This window comes from Haliaeetus albicilla, chromosome 6 (genome assembly GCF_947461875.1).
Source record: "Haliaeetus albicilla chromosome 6, bHalAlb1.1, whole genome shotgun sequence".
NCBI lineage: Eukaryota > Metazoa > Chordata > Aves > Accipitriformes > Accipitridae > Haliaeetus > Haliaeetus albicilla.
The window spans coordinates 45,818,789-45,832,927 of record NC_091488.1 but is presented as its reverse complement, the minus strand read 5'-3'; the positions used below and the strand labels follow the sequence as shown (position 1 = coordinate 45,832,927).

Sequence of the window (14,139 nt, the reverse complement as noted above, 5' to 3'; positions counted from 1 at the left end):
ACTAGCCCTGTTTTTGACAGCCATAAATGATGCTATCTGAGGTCACAGAAGCCAACAGGTTTCTGAGGTCACCCCTGATGTATTGACATCGTTGTTGGGGTAATCTGGCAAACCTGAGCCCTTTGCAACTTTGATGCTTCCAGACTGTGTACTTTCCAGCATATTTTGCTGTAAGGTAGAGTTTGCTGAGAACATCACAGGGGGGCGTCCCACTGTTTCTGGGGTGCTGAACTGAGAGCCAGGCAGGCACAAATATTTTGAATTAAAGTGTTTTTCATAAAATACCAAACACCAACTATCAGAAGTTTTTGCCCACATTCTCCTTGAACATATCTTTTAGATTAGATGTGGATGAGAGAAACAAAGGAAAACAGACTGGAGATTTCCAGCATCCAAAAATGCTGAATTATGCAAGCATCAATTTTAGTGTTAAGCAGTGGGATGTTTTTAAGTTAACAGATATCTGGATATTTGGATGTGATTCTTCATTTCCTTTTATCAGTTTTATTCTGTCATGACTTCTAGCCAGAAAGTGGAAAAGAGAGCAACATACCAGGTAAGGGCGTGTAGGCACAGGTACAGGTATGACTGAGAAATTGAGAGGTGTATATCTGTAAGCAGATTATGTGCAACACCTGTGAAGTGTTTGTGTCAAGAGCCATTCATGCCCTGTTATTCAGAAGGCACTAAATGTGTGCTTTAAGAGTAAGTGCAAGTGCTTGGTTGTATTTCTGCGTGTGTGACCGTGAATGCCAGGTTAAGAGCACATACTTCTTTCAGTGAAGTGGAAAAGGTTATGCACCTCTTCAGTGGATGTATAGATGAAGTGTTTGTGAGTTTTGTAAAGATGAATGAAGTTCATGGAGTTATTACAGTTAGCTTGTGATCTCCAGATGTTGGAATATGTGTGTGCATGCATGCTGGTGCATCTGTTGTTTGGGTAATAGGATATACACATGTGGGACAACTGTGCAGTGTAGGTATCATCACACTCGGGACCACAGCTTCACCAGGCATAAATCGGGGTGGCTCAGTGGAAGGCAACAAGGTCCAGCAGTGTGCGCTTCCTGGAATCAGTACGTGTGACTGCATGGAGGGATTTTGATGTGTGGGATTGCGGTTGGCAGAGTTTGTCAGGATGTGACTTTGGGAGCTTGAGCTGAAGACAGTTAGTAAAAGAAAAGAGAAAAAGCCAAGCCACAAATACACATCCAAGGAGCAGGGATGTTGAGGGAAAAGGAAAGAATACATGCACTGAGACTGATCCTCTAGGCTAAGCCACCAGTTTTGTACTGCTGTTTCTTTGTGGAAGTACATGGAAGCTGTGGGATTTCAGAATACCAATCTTTTAGGTAATTCAGTTGCTGGCAATGTCTGCATTAACAAGCTATGCAGCCTGACAGGAGCAGACCTGCGGGATGAAATGGTTGGTGTTCAAGATCTGATGTTCAGATTGTCCAGACTGTCTGATTTTTGAGTAGGGTTAATTTAATTACTGCAGTGGAGCTGGGGAGGGCCTGGAGTCTCTTTCAGCCATGACCTCATTCCTTGTTGCACTGCTGCTCCATAGGGGAACAGTTTATACCTGCTTTTGTGCCACTTCTGTGCATGGGCATGAAGCTTGTGGTGTTCTGTCCCCCGTCCCTTCCCCATCCTGCCTGTCTGCCGGATTGAGGAGGAATGTAACTCAGCATCTCCTTCCTCTGCTGTATGTGAAATGGGAGTCTCTAGGTACAGGGCTTCCTCATGCCCTCGTTGCTAAATGCAGCCACAGCCTGGCTTTCATCGAAGCATTGTCTTTTTATGCACTGCCCAGAATTGCAGGGCGTTATTTTGTCTGTTCAAATGACATAGTCTGGAAGTCCACTCATCTGTTCTTTCTTACCCCCAGGTCTCTTTCAGCATCCCCTTCCCTGTCTTCTGGCAACTACAGCTGCCTACATCAATCTTTCAGCTCATCTGGGCAGTGGTTTAATTATTAAGATGTTCTTGAACATCAGTGCCTGGTACCACTCCCTGGATGTGGAGTGAAGCATCAGCTTTTGCAACTTTGAAAACTTCTACAGTTTTAACACTTTCTGTGAACAACCTCATCCTAAGCATCGTTTACTTTTGCAAGTTGCCTGATTATTTTAAAGTTGTTACGATAACTGTTTCAAACTGATATGAGGTACATTCCTGGTTGAAGGGGAAATGCCATTTATGGCTTGGCATGTGTGTCTGATATTTCAGATTTCAAATTAAGTTGTTTTTATGACACGGCTGCCTTCCATAACACAGGCTGGATTGAAGTTTCTAATGCATCCTTTCCAAGTCCATGCACCATACTCTTGTAATGCAGCACTGTAACCTATTCAGTTTCTTGTGGTTCTGTCCCCCGTGAACTCATACCAACTCCATCCCCTGTTTTGTCGCTTCTTTTAAAAGTAGTTTTTTATGTTCCTGGCTTGGTCTTGAAACACTAGAAGTTAAAAGATCAGCACTGTGCTCAGGTGTTTATGGAAAATCTTCTCTCTCAACCCCACCTGCATGGCTACATAGTCAGAGGCAGGAAAATTGGCTGGTTTGGATGCAAGTCAGTTGTATGTGAAGCAAATAAAAGGAAGAATATGTTTATCACTTGTGAAAATGCCCTAGGCTCATTGTTTAGTAAAAACATCTGGTCACTCTGCAGAGGTGATCAAAACAGCAAACAAAGTTAAATTGCAAGAAACTTCCCGATGGAAAGTACCATTGAAAACATTACAATTTCTGCTATGTGAGCCAGTGGCAGATCACTGATTTAAAAGCCAAATACATTTTTAAGAATTCAATCCCATACATATACTTATGTGTCTTTGTGTGTGCATGCGCATGTATGTAATAAAAGTAGAACAGATTCAGAGTGAGCAATTAGAATGTTTAGAGTTAAGGAGAAGCTTTGTTATGAATAAAATCTGAAAGGATTTGGATTACAGTTAAGAAGTTTAGACAGAGGGCAACCAAAATTGTACTAGGGCAGAGAGTCTTCTAAAGTCTGGTTCAGAAAGGGGTATGAGGGGGTCTGAAGGGTAGCTTAGCTAATGTAGCATGTGGATGAAAAAAATGTAGGTTAATGATTTGTTGAAATACTACAAACCCAAACATCAGTTCAAAAGGACTAGCCTGGTAATTACTGTTTTCCCAAAAGAAACTTGTAGATTGTGAACAAAACAATTTAAACTTGAAACTTCAGCTTAACGGAACTGCATTTTTCTTGTAAAACCATTCCCATGGAAATTTCCTAATGATTTCCTTTTGAAATGGTTTCGTTTAGAAAGGAAATACAAGCAGTATGTAGAGTGGTATTTATCTCTTCATAACACTGCAGCAAATGAACACTTATACTAAAAAGGCAATGCATTTTAAAGGGAAAAAGGACTCTTGCTCTTGTGTGCGCAGTTACATGGTGGAACTCGCTGCCATGTGACAGCAGTGCCAAGAGCTCAGTAGGACTCAGGAAAGGGTTGGACATTTCTTGTTATTAAGATGCCAGCTGGCTCCCTGATACTGCTGTCATGATAACCACCACGGTATAGGGAAACACATGTAATGTCTCTTTCCCTGTGGTTTGTAGGCCACCAAATATCAGCTTGCAAATATTTAAAATGTTAATCTTAATTTGTTTGAGCTGTGTTCATACCTAAAAAAGATGGCAATATTTTCTGGACTTCGCGGTCATTTTAAATTTCTTGGTGATTTCACATTGGTCTCGGAGAGAATAGATACCTCTGCAGCATTAATCTTGTGTCATGTTTTCCTTTTTTACAAATGAGGTTTTTTTCCTGGCTGGCAGAGAGCAGTCCAAGCCGCAGAATCCAGAAACAGACTGTCCCAGAGCTTGTGCCTGTTCCCATCAGGGAAGGGCCTGCCACAGAGCTGGGATCTAGTTTCAAACTCCTGCACAATTTGTGGTTATTTAGAGCCAACATTTTGGTTTAGGCTGGTCTCTAAATATTTGTTGTATGGTTTTATTTATAAGAATAATGACTCTATGTTTATGGGCTACAGCATATAATGCATCTAATGCCTGGTCTCTTATTTTTTTTAGCTTTCCCTAACTTTCAAGTGCATTTCCACTCTTTAATTTTACACAAACTCTTGGACATTGGCCAGACAAATTCTTTGTAGTCTGTACAGTTCAGGATCTTGGCCAGATTAAAGTTGTCATCAATTTCACCTCCCTCTTCTTTTAATAACATCCCACTTTCTCCCTAGTACTTCTCATGTTTTTAAAGGTTGCTGTTCTCTGTGTTCTTCTGCATTTTTGTGAATATTATGCTCTTGCATTTTATCTCCTGATTTAACTGACTTATTTTCTTGCATGCTCTTCTTAAGCCCTTTACCATTTTAAGTAGGGGCTTTCTGAATATTTGCTACTGAGCAGTCTTTTTATGAGGCTGTGCTGGTGGTTCCTTGCCCTAAGGCAATGCTGACTGATAGCTGCAGGGGCTCTCCTCAGGGAATTTTAGGAATCTCTTGGTTTCTTCTATACTGAAATTTCAAATAGCATTTTCCTCAAAGCTAGACTGAGATACTGAAGACCCAAGCTATTTTTTGCTTTCCGGAAGACAATAATACAACATCAAACACTGAGTTCAAGTTTTGCTACTTCAGTGGGGTTTGTTCTCCTGAAATATGATTGCCGGAAGCCTCTGCTGGGGAATGGTTATGCTTATAAAATACTTTTAGAGCAAACAAGTTACCTCAATCCAGAGATAGGAGGGTTTGTAGAACAGGATTTTGGTTGACATCCATTTGATGGGATATTTTTAGTTGTGATGGATAGTCTAAAGCACAGACAGATGAGTTGCAGGCAGTTTTCCTGAGAGAATATGGTGGGATTGGGTATGAAGTTTACAAAGAAATCCTATGCTGTGACACTACTCAGAACTCTCTTGGTCACCTAGCTTACACTTCTGTAATGAGAATTTGTATTTGCCAAGGATGACTTCAGAGCCCAGCAGCCAGCATCTCCTTTTTTAGCTGATGCAGCTTGAAACTGGAGCTGGTCTCTTGAATGTCTGGTCCTAAACTGTATGTTGGCAAAATGTGTAAGTTTTCTTTTTCTCAGCATTCTTGAAAAATACAATAGATTGTGAGATAAAAAAATCATGTTAAAGTTCAACTGTGGCTGATATTCTTTCTCCTGGCTGGAGCAAGAGTTAACTTTTGAGGGCAAACCCCCAGGGCTAAGTATACTAGTAAACTCCAGCTGCTTTGTACTTCTTTGCCAATACTGAGAAGCCATAAACCCAATTTAACTTGCTGGTTAAACCAGGTTTACAGCTGTTTTGCATTGCTGGAGTGGAGCAGAGCAGCTGGAGCATACCAGTGAATCAGGGTGATTTTTTTTTTTCTTTGCTGGGTCCTGTGTCCCTTTGTTGAGTCTTACATGGAATAAGCCAAGGCAGAGGCAGTCAGTTCTTGGCAGTGCACAGTCAAGTTGATGCAAGACTTGCATTTAGAGCCAAAGCCACTGTGTTTTTTTGTCTTTGTGTTTGCTTTTATGTTCTCCTACCAGTTGTTTGCCATGGGGATATAGCTGTGTAATAATTCCATGTCATACTGGCCTTATACTCAGTCTTTGTTTTGGTGGGGGCAGCCATCAGCTTGAGTGTATTTTACAAACTTTGCTGGCTCAAGTAAACTTATGAAAACACCTTACAAAACTAATTCAGGAGGATGAAGAAGTCTTTGAGGTTAAAGTGCCAGAGAAATTCTTCACTTCAGAATCAGCTTGTCTCTCATGGATTTCACTTGTGACTGTATCAGGTCTCTTTTTTTGTCTATGCAACATTTTCCCATGTATACAATGTCTTCTAGTTTTGTCTTTTTAAGTCTTGCTGATATTAATGCCATTTTGTTCTGCGGTTTCATAAAAGGGTCTTAGGCTGGAAATTAACTACTTGAATGCTTCTTTTGGCTGTCTCAGATTGCAATGCAGCATGAGTATAGATGAAGTTCTTGGTTTGGACAATCTTGTACTGTCTCCATATCAGTAAATCCTGATATTGGTTGCAACTTGTAATCACTAATGTAATAATAATAAATATTATTGGGGATAGACTAGGTGATCTCTAAAAAGTCCCAATCCAAGCTGTTCTGTGACTCTTGTCAGTAATAGACAAGTTACAAATTCTAGCTACATGTAGTAGATAATGGGCCTAATGCTGGAAGAAGGCATGATTAATATAGTAGGGTTTGTGAATGAAGGGAAAACAGTTCAGGGGGACAAGACAATACATAAAAACACCTGCAGAACTATCTTTGTGTTATTTGTTGTGTGCAGCGTATGCACGTGGTTACAATCACGTTGGAAGTGTTTAGAAACCTTTGCCTACAGCAAGAGCAGTTGCTGGATCAGCTGTGTAAAATGCAACCACGCTGATCTGAATAGCTGTGTAGAACTCCAGCCTGCTTCTCTGCTGCTCCTGCTGTCTTTGCCACAACTGGACTTCTTGTCTAATTCTGAAGTTACTGAGGTCTTTGGTTTGGCTTCTGCCCAAGTATTAGCTATTGGAGTAAAACAGTTGTATACCTGAAGTAGCTGCACCAGTAGCCAGATGAACTTCCACTCTTCCAAACCATTCGGACTTCATAAGTTTCTGCTCTTTCCCCTTCATAGGGCTGTGACATTTTGTTTCTGGGTTCCTGTAGTGTCACACTGCTATATGCATGGTTCCTATGCCACTGATTTTGTGGGGTGGCAGTAGCCAGTTTGAAAATTAGAAATATAAAATGAACTGTGAGATCTGTCTGCAACCAGCAGCAAAAGCAAAGTGTCTGCTCTGCTAATTTCAGCTGAGTTCATGGGGGGGCGGGGGGGGGAAGTGATGTCTCCCAAATTTTCTCTGCCCATGCATGTCCAGGATTTTGTACCTTCTTTGTAGTCTGCAGATCCTGATTGCCAGCAAATCGGCTGCAGGGCAGAGGGAAGGACCACCTGTTGCACTAAATGTTCACAAACTTTGCAAACAAAAATAAACAGTTAAAAAAAAAAACTAACAGCTTGTAACAGCTGCCACATTCCACCAGAGAGAAATCTTTATGCTAATGGAATCTGACAGGATCTACATTAGACATCTACAAATATGCAAATAAAATAAAAAAGAAAAAGAAAAAAGAGAAAGAGAATAAGTTTTTTGCGCTCCTCTGGGTAGGTGGTGTTTTATGTATATAAGGTTTTTGTCACTGTTCTCACTCCTGTAGTTTACATTCTTTGATACCTTGGAGTAAAACATTTGTTGAATGTATAAGCTGCATGATATGGCCAAGGACTAAACGGAGTCCTTTCTTTTTGTTTTATTGGTTAAATAAGGGGAGCTGTATCCCTGCTGTGTTCCAGCTGCAGAGAAAATTCTGCTGAAGATCCATGTATGAAGTTGCTTAGGAAATTAATGTCTTTTAATGTCTCACATACCAGTTTGCCTCTTGTACCAGACTGATGAAAAAGCAGGGAATGTACATGAGGAATACGAGGCAGCTGAGCTGTAGAAAGAAGTTAGGCAGTAGCAGCTCACTGTTTTGTGTAAAAGGGCTCTGATCCCAGGATACATGGTGTTGGTGCAGGAAGCCGGTTGGGGTTATTTTCCATCATCTTGGGGCACTCAGTGGGGCTGCTGACCTCAGAGTCATCATCCTTGTGAGAATGGTGTTTTCCTGCCGATCTGCCAACAAGAAGCCTGGGAATTTGTGGATCAAAAGAAATTATGAGCTGAGGATTTCCAGGGCGATCTGAAGATAGTAGAAATGGGAGAAGGATTAAGGAAAAAAAAAAAATCTGAACTCGTTCAATGTTCCTCTGTAATCTCAGCAACGGTCACGGTATCCCTGGAAGCTCTGAAAGTGACCCTGTGGTCTTGTTGGTAGGCTGAAAGGTTGCTGAAAGTGCTGAGAAATTTCCTCTCCTCCAGGTCCAACACTTACACTGCAGCAGCTGGGTACATGGTCAGTGTGGTAAGAAGGGATGAGAGGAAGCCATCCAACAGGGTCATAGAAAGGGAACAGCCTTTTTGCACAGTGGCAGTGAAAGAGAGCTACACTTCGGGCCTCAGAGGGTTTTTTTGCACATTGAACCCGTGGGTCTTCTCCATGAACTTTTCAGTAGCATCACATTAGATAGTTTCAAGCTACTTGAAATACGCTTGCAAGAGCCTGTCTGTTTTTGACAGATCAGGCCAAGTCCCATGGTCAAAACCACTTGGTCAGCCTGCTTGTCCAGCAAGCTGCCTGTAATAAGGGACAGTATTTTAGGAACTTTTCTCTGGATTGTCTCTGGGGAGACCATATTAGTCTGGAGGAGTTAAGCATTGGCATTCCCCTGTGGTCACTGGGTCCTTCTCCACACAGACCAAAATGGCTGTGTTTTCTTCTGGCTACACACCACTCCACAGAACAGCAGAAATAATTGGTGGAAACATCAGAAAAAGAAAACATAAGGAATGAGCAAGAGTGGAAATGGATGATTTTAGAAGAGATGAGCAAGGGGAAAATGAAAGAGGCAGAGTGATACAAACTGTGCAGTCAGCAGGAGCTTTGGACATGTTCACCTCGATAGCTATGGTGCAGCAGGAAGGGCCCTTCTTCAAGCAGACGGGTGAGGGGAAGGACCTTGTAGAGAAAAGTAGGGAAGATCAGGAAGTGCAAGTCCATGGGTGCCCATAAAAGCAATGAGGAATGTTTTGACCTGAGACTGTCTCAACTGAAAGTCCAATGGAATACTGTAGGTTTAGAAACCTTGGTTGTAACTACTACTACTTTTTCTAGTTGCCAGCAATGGATGAGTTTGGTTTTGGAGTGTCCTTTCTCAAGGACTGTACTCTACCCTAGCAAAAGAAAACCATGAAACTGCCTTAATTGCTACTTGCCTAACACATGCCAAAAGTGGCATGGATTGCGACCTAACATGGCACCAGAGAACCAGCATTCCTGTGGTGGTAGTCTGAGAAGGTCTCCTAACTCTGAAAGGAAGCCACTGCATGGGGGAGATCCTGCATGTCCCTGTGGCCAGACCTTGAACTCAGCATGTGGGCTTTTGTACAAGGCACCCCTTTAAGGAAAGGCAAATAATCTTATCTTGTCACTTTGGAGCTAGAAGAAATGTTAGGAAGCTTATCCCCTGCAGAAATATTTCTCTTTTTCCTTCAGTCAGACATGGTATGTAGTGCCAGCTGCACTCTGCACCTCCATGTGTTCACAGGCATGTTCTATTTTGTCAGAGCTTCAGGAGCTATTCCCTAATCCTCCTTTGCTTCCACCGACTTAAAGTAGAAGTAATGTCTTTGAGTTTAGCAAAGTTGTACCCCACTGAAGCTGGCGGATGAAGAAAAACAAGCTTCCAGTTCAAATGCTGGAAGAAAACTCGGATCTTCTTCCCATCTTGTTTCATTGTGAGCAAATATGTGCAGCAGAGTGGCTTGAGCTGTGCTAGCCACCACAATTACTTACTACATATTGAGACTGGTTCACCGTGTACCCCTCTGTATATTGCTCACTTACAGATGTTGACACCTGTCTCTTGATTAATTCAGAATCCTAACACATGTAGAGAACTCTAGTTAAGAGTCACAGAGTGTTATAGAGCTGGATGTTATTAAGGATGATTTTCATATGTCAGATGCACTTAACTTCCCCTGAATTCCCCGGGTCTGGAATGAAGTCAGTGTCTCCAACTGGGTGACACCACTCAGGAGGGCTTAGCTCAGGAAAGGCTGAAGAAAACACAAAACCCACCTCAATGCCTACCGAGAGTGAACTAAGAGCGGCAACACTAGTGACTCTCCCTCTCCCAGTTCCAAAATTGGAGGAAGGAGAGGTACTTGCTGTTCTGTGCACTAGTTTGGGGGTAATTATAGATCATAGTTCAGGGCACAAAATAATAGTCCTTGGAAGAAAAAAAGTTCTTTTCTCCTTTGTGTGGTACTGCATGGTTGGGTAGATACTGGCTTATCAGTAATTAGTGAATTCCTTTTGCAATTTTTGATTTGTACCAGAAAGACAAATTATATCCAGGGTTATGGCTCTCCTTCCACTTCCATCATTGTCAATAAACCCCTCCAAAAGTCTGTAAAGTCAGTGGAATGATATCAGCACAAAATCAGTGAAGGGGCCTTAAGCCTCTGATACTTAATTTTCTGCAGCATGCAATTCCAGTCAATTCCCAAGGCTCCAGCCACGTACCCAGTTTGAAAGACTGTCCGGGGAATGCTGGAATGATGCGGTGACAGCACCTAGCCAAGTGCCATCTGTTGGCCATTTACTGTACTGCTTCAGAGGGTGCAGAGTTGCTGAGTGCTTGAACCAGTCTCTTTAGGTTCAAATCTGCAGTTTAGTACCTCGTTTTGGGAGGACTCCATAATGGAAGCTTTTCCCAAGGCTTTCTTCAGACTCCCAGTGTAGTTTACCTTTACTTTCTCAGGACCTCAGAGAAGATGTAAGACTTCTGGTTAATGGTTCAGCACATGAGTAGATATACAAAAAAGTCTTACTGTGATTTGTGAAGCATACTCTTGCTTTTGGTTGGAGGATAAAGTGATTAACCAGCACTATGAAAGCAAATGTCCTAAGCGTCGTGACCCCTACTCAGGCTTACCCCCTCCTACCCTTTGAGGTGGAATAATTTGAACTAGAGGAAGCAGATAATTATTACTTTGCTCCTGCATCACTGGGCTCCTGAAACAGGGAGCAAATGTCTCGGCCCCTCTGTACTCTCAGATTGATTCTCTGTCTTGTGGTCACAGAACCCCAGCAGGTTATCTCCTATTATATTGAATCAGCTTGTGTCTAGGATATCAGTTTGAGGTGTAGTACTGGTCTCCATGTAACAATCGTCTCTTGGTAGGTTTGAGACACTCCTTTAGAGGGATGGACGTGTTATTGCTTCAGCCCAACTTGGAAGTCAGCGGGAGACATAAAGGACTCCATATTCAAAATGGATTGGGAGCAATACATACCGAACCTTTCTAGTGTCTTACAGAATTTCTACATTGTACTGGCAGATTGTCTGAATCGCTAGCAAAGTTTACCGAAAACGTCCTTTGAGCACAATGTCCACTATCCAATGACATATCACCTAGGGTTCTTGCAGAACATAAATGCTTCCTGATGGCACTTGGGGCTGGAAGCTTCTCGTATACTATCGGCCAAACAGTTTATGTCCATGCCACTGCAGCAGTACGAATTTTCCAGAAATGTTTCCATGTGGCAGGAGGTAGGGCTGGGATCTGCAGGTGGCATCTTCCAGCCTCTTCTTAGCTATAGTCCTCTGCACTGATGTGCAAGCTGCTCCAGGAGACAGTGTCTCAGAAACACTGTAAATCAGAGGCTTAGCCTGCATGACCTCAGGGTTATTAAAGAGTTTCTGGCATTTGCTTGGTATGGAAAGAATTTTAGCTAGGGTGATTTCATCACATTTTTAACACAGGTTGTTACTTTTTGTCTCCTTAAGTTTCCCCTGCAGACAGAGGTATCTCTTTCTTTCTTAGTGTAGAGAATACATATAAATAGCTGTTTTATTCCTTCACTGGGATGCTTGTAGCTATGTGATCAATGAGGGCATGAAAGTATTGTTTCTGTACCTTCTTTGAAATCCACAGAGCTCTTAATGAGCCATTTGATGGAGAGCTTCATACCACTTTATTCCTTTGTCAATCATCTATTCGATACTAGTGCCAATTTCTAAAAAATCAGGTTCAAAACATAAATACATTGCTTTGCTGAATGTATTGTGAATTATTTTGATGTAATGGGAGTGTGCACCCTGTTGCAAAATAACACTGCTCTTTGCAAAATTCCACCATAGCCCTATTGTATGAGAACTAGGACCATATCTATATCATACCTACCTAATGCATACATGAGAGATTTTTGCAGAGAAATGGCCATCTGACTGAACATGCCAACCTGGACTTTTAAACTAGTCCAACCTCACTTGTTTGTTTGCTTGCTTGCTTATTTTTTGAGCAAGCTGCTGCCTTCTCCCCCATAAAGAGAGGTGGTTGTCTTGTGTGGTCTTTTCTGCAGTTTGCTTCAATTGCTTTCCTTGGTAACATATTCCATATGTTTACTATCTCCCCTTTTTGTCCTTCAGTAGCCTAGAGCATTTTCCTCACCAAAAGCTGCACAATTATTTTCCCAGGAAACATCACTGTTCCAAAAAAGATATTATAGGAGCAAATAAAACACATTTCCAAAATGGTGCTGCCAAATAGCAAAATAAAAAAATGCTCATTATTTTTGATGACAAGAATATTAAAAAGAAAAAAATGTGTTGTTTAAAAATAACCAACTCTTCAATAGTAATGCGGGAGTATATTCAATTAAATGGAATGTAGTTTTCCAGTGAGCCCATCTAATCTTGGACTGAAACTATGGGTTGAATTATTTTTTTTCATTTCTATTTTTTTAATCTATATTTTGTACTCCATTCCCAGCATTGTTCCTTACTATTTATATTTTATGTTGAGGGTTCTTTTTTCAGCTGTTTCTAAAACTTTACAAAAATGCCAGATGTCATGTTGGAAACCCAAAGCCCCAAATCGGGCCATAAATCACAACAATCCATAAATATATATGTGTGTGTTTATATATATATATATATATATATATATATAAAAATATATATATATATATAAAGGCAATTGTACTGTTTTTTAGCACTTCCCTTGTTGGCTTTCCTACTCCCTCCCTTTACCACTCACAGCAGGTAGAACTGAAGTGTCTTACCTGGCGTGTTTACTTTGCAGACTCAGAGCAGAGCACTGGGTCAGACACAGAGGTGCTGGCAGAAAGGACGTCCTGCTCATTTGGCTCCCATTCTGACCTTACATCTGGTGGCTCAGGCCCTCAGCCTCCTCCACCTTCATCCATGGAAGAAATCCAGGTAGAGCTGCAGTGTGCTGACCTCTGGAAAAGATTTCATGATATTGGGACAGAGATGATCATCACAAAAGCAGGCAGGTAAGATATCTCTGGCTTTCTGTCTAGTTAAAAAAAAAAATCATAACAAAACAAATTAATTTTTTTTAAGAAAGAGACCCTTTTTTTCTTCTTGGTAAGCCAAAGGAATAAATCTGCAGGAAAAATTAAATGGCTGTCAGAGTTTCACAGCTGTATCTCCTATTAGCTTTCTTAAGACAGGTAAAGTTGTTTCATATTACTGCTTGAATCAGCGACTCCAAAGGAGAACTGGCAGCTGCAGGAAACTGTTGAGGATAGTCTTTCCTCTGAGCAAATAAATCAGGAAATGATCATTGTACTGTTGGCTGTACTGAATTTAAGATGAGTTATGAATTTGGGGGTGAGCCATTTGAGTTTCCTTTCAAGTTCTTATAGCGCTTCAGGAGCCAGTTGATTTAATCTCAAATACAGTGAAATTCAAACTCACCTTTGCACCAAATGAATGTCTTCCTGCAGTTCTAAATAGACAAAATGATAATGACTTCCTGTATAAAAAAAATGTGCAGGCTGAGTGTTTCCCTCTGCTATTGCAACTAGTATCATGTCAGCTGAGGTTAGGAAGAACCACTAATAAGCCAGTTTTTAAAAAAAATTAAAACTCACCCTGCCATGCTGTTAGCCGAGGGTAAGATCTTTATTGCTGTCTTCTGTTAAAAACCGGCTAGAAGTCTGCTTGCCAAAACACAACTGGAAGCTAGTTGTAAATTTCTAGACCCCTCAAACCAGGATTTTTAGCCACGTTTGCCTTAACGCCATGTTCCTTACTCCCACCTTACTACTGGTGTTTGAATTCCCATGAATCAGCACCACGGACAGAGCCGGCGACCGGCAAAGAACCACGTGACCGCCCCAGGAGCTGTTCTGCCCCCCCGCAGAAGGGAACTTTTTCCCAAGTTTTGGGGAAAAACCAGCGTGCTCTAGTCTTTATAACTTTGCTTCATGCCTGGGCTCTCAGAATTTTCCAGAACAGCTAGAATTGTTGTTTAACGTTCTTGTGAAGTGAGCTCTATTGCTCTATAGCCCCAGGAAGTCCAGATAATTTGAGGAAAGTTGTACCGGACAAACAACCCAGATAATCCCTGAAGAAGATTATCAGAACGACGTTAGCTCCCAGTTTTAGATATACGATCTCATTGGCACAGGAAGCATCTTGCATCAGCA

General features: G+C 41.5%; 1 protein-coding gene across 2 annotated transcripts in view; it reads left to right on the top strand.

Moving 5' to 3' along the window:
* TBX15 (T-box transcription factor 15) overlaps positions 1-14,139 on the top strand; it is a 98,004-nt gene that overhangs the window by 46,563 nt on the left and 37,302 nt on the right. For both annotated transcript variants that reach the window (XM_069785913.1, XM_069785914.1), the window contains exon 2: positions 12,765-12,978. In XM_069785913.1, coding sequence (XP_069642014.1) covers positions 12,765-12,978 — 214 coding nt within the window. The remainder of the gene's footprint in view (positions 1-12,764; positions 12,979-14,139) is intronic.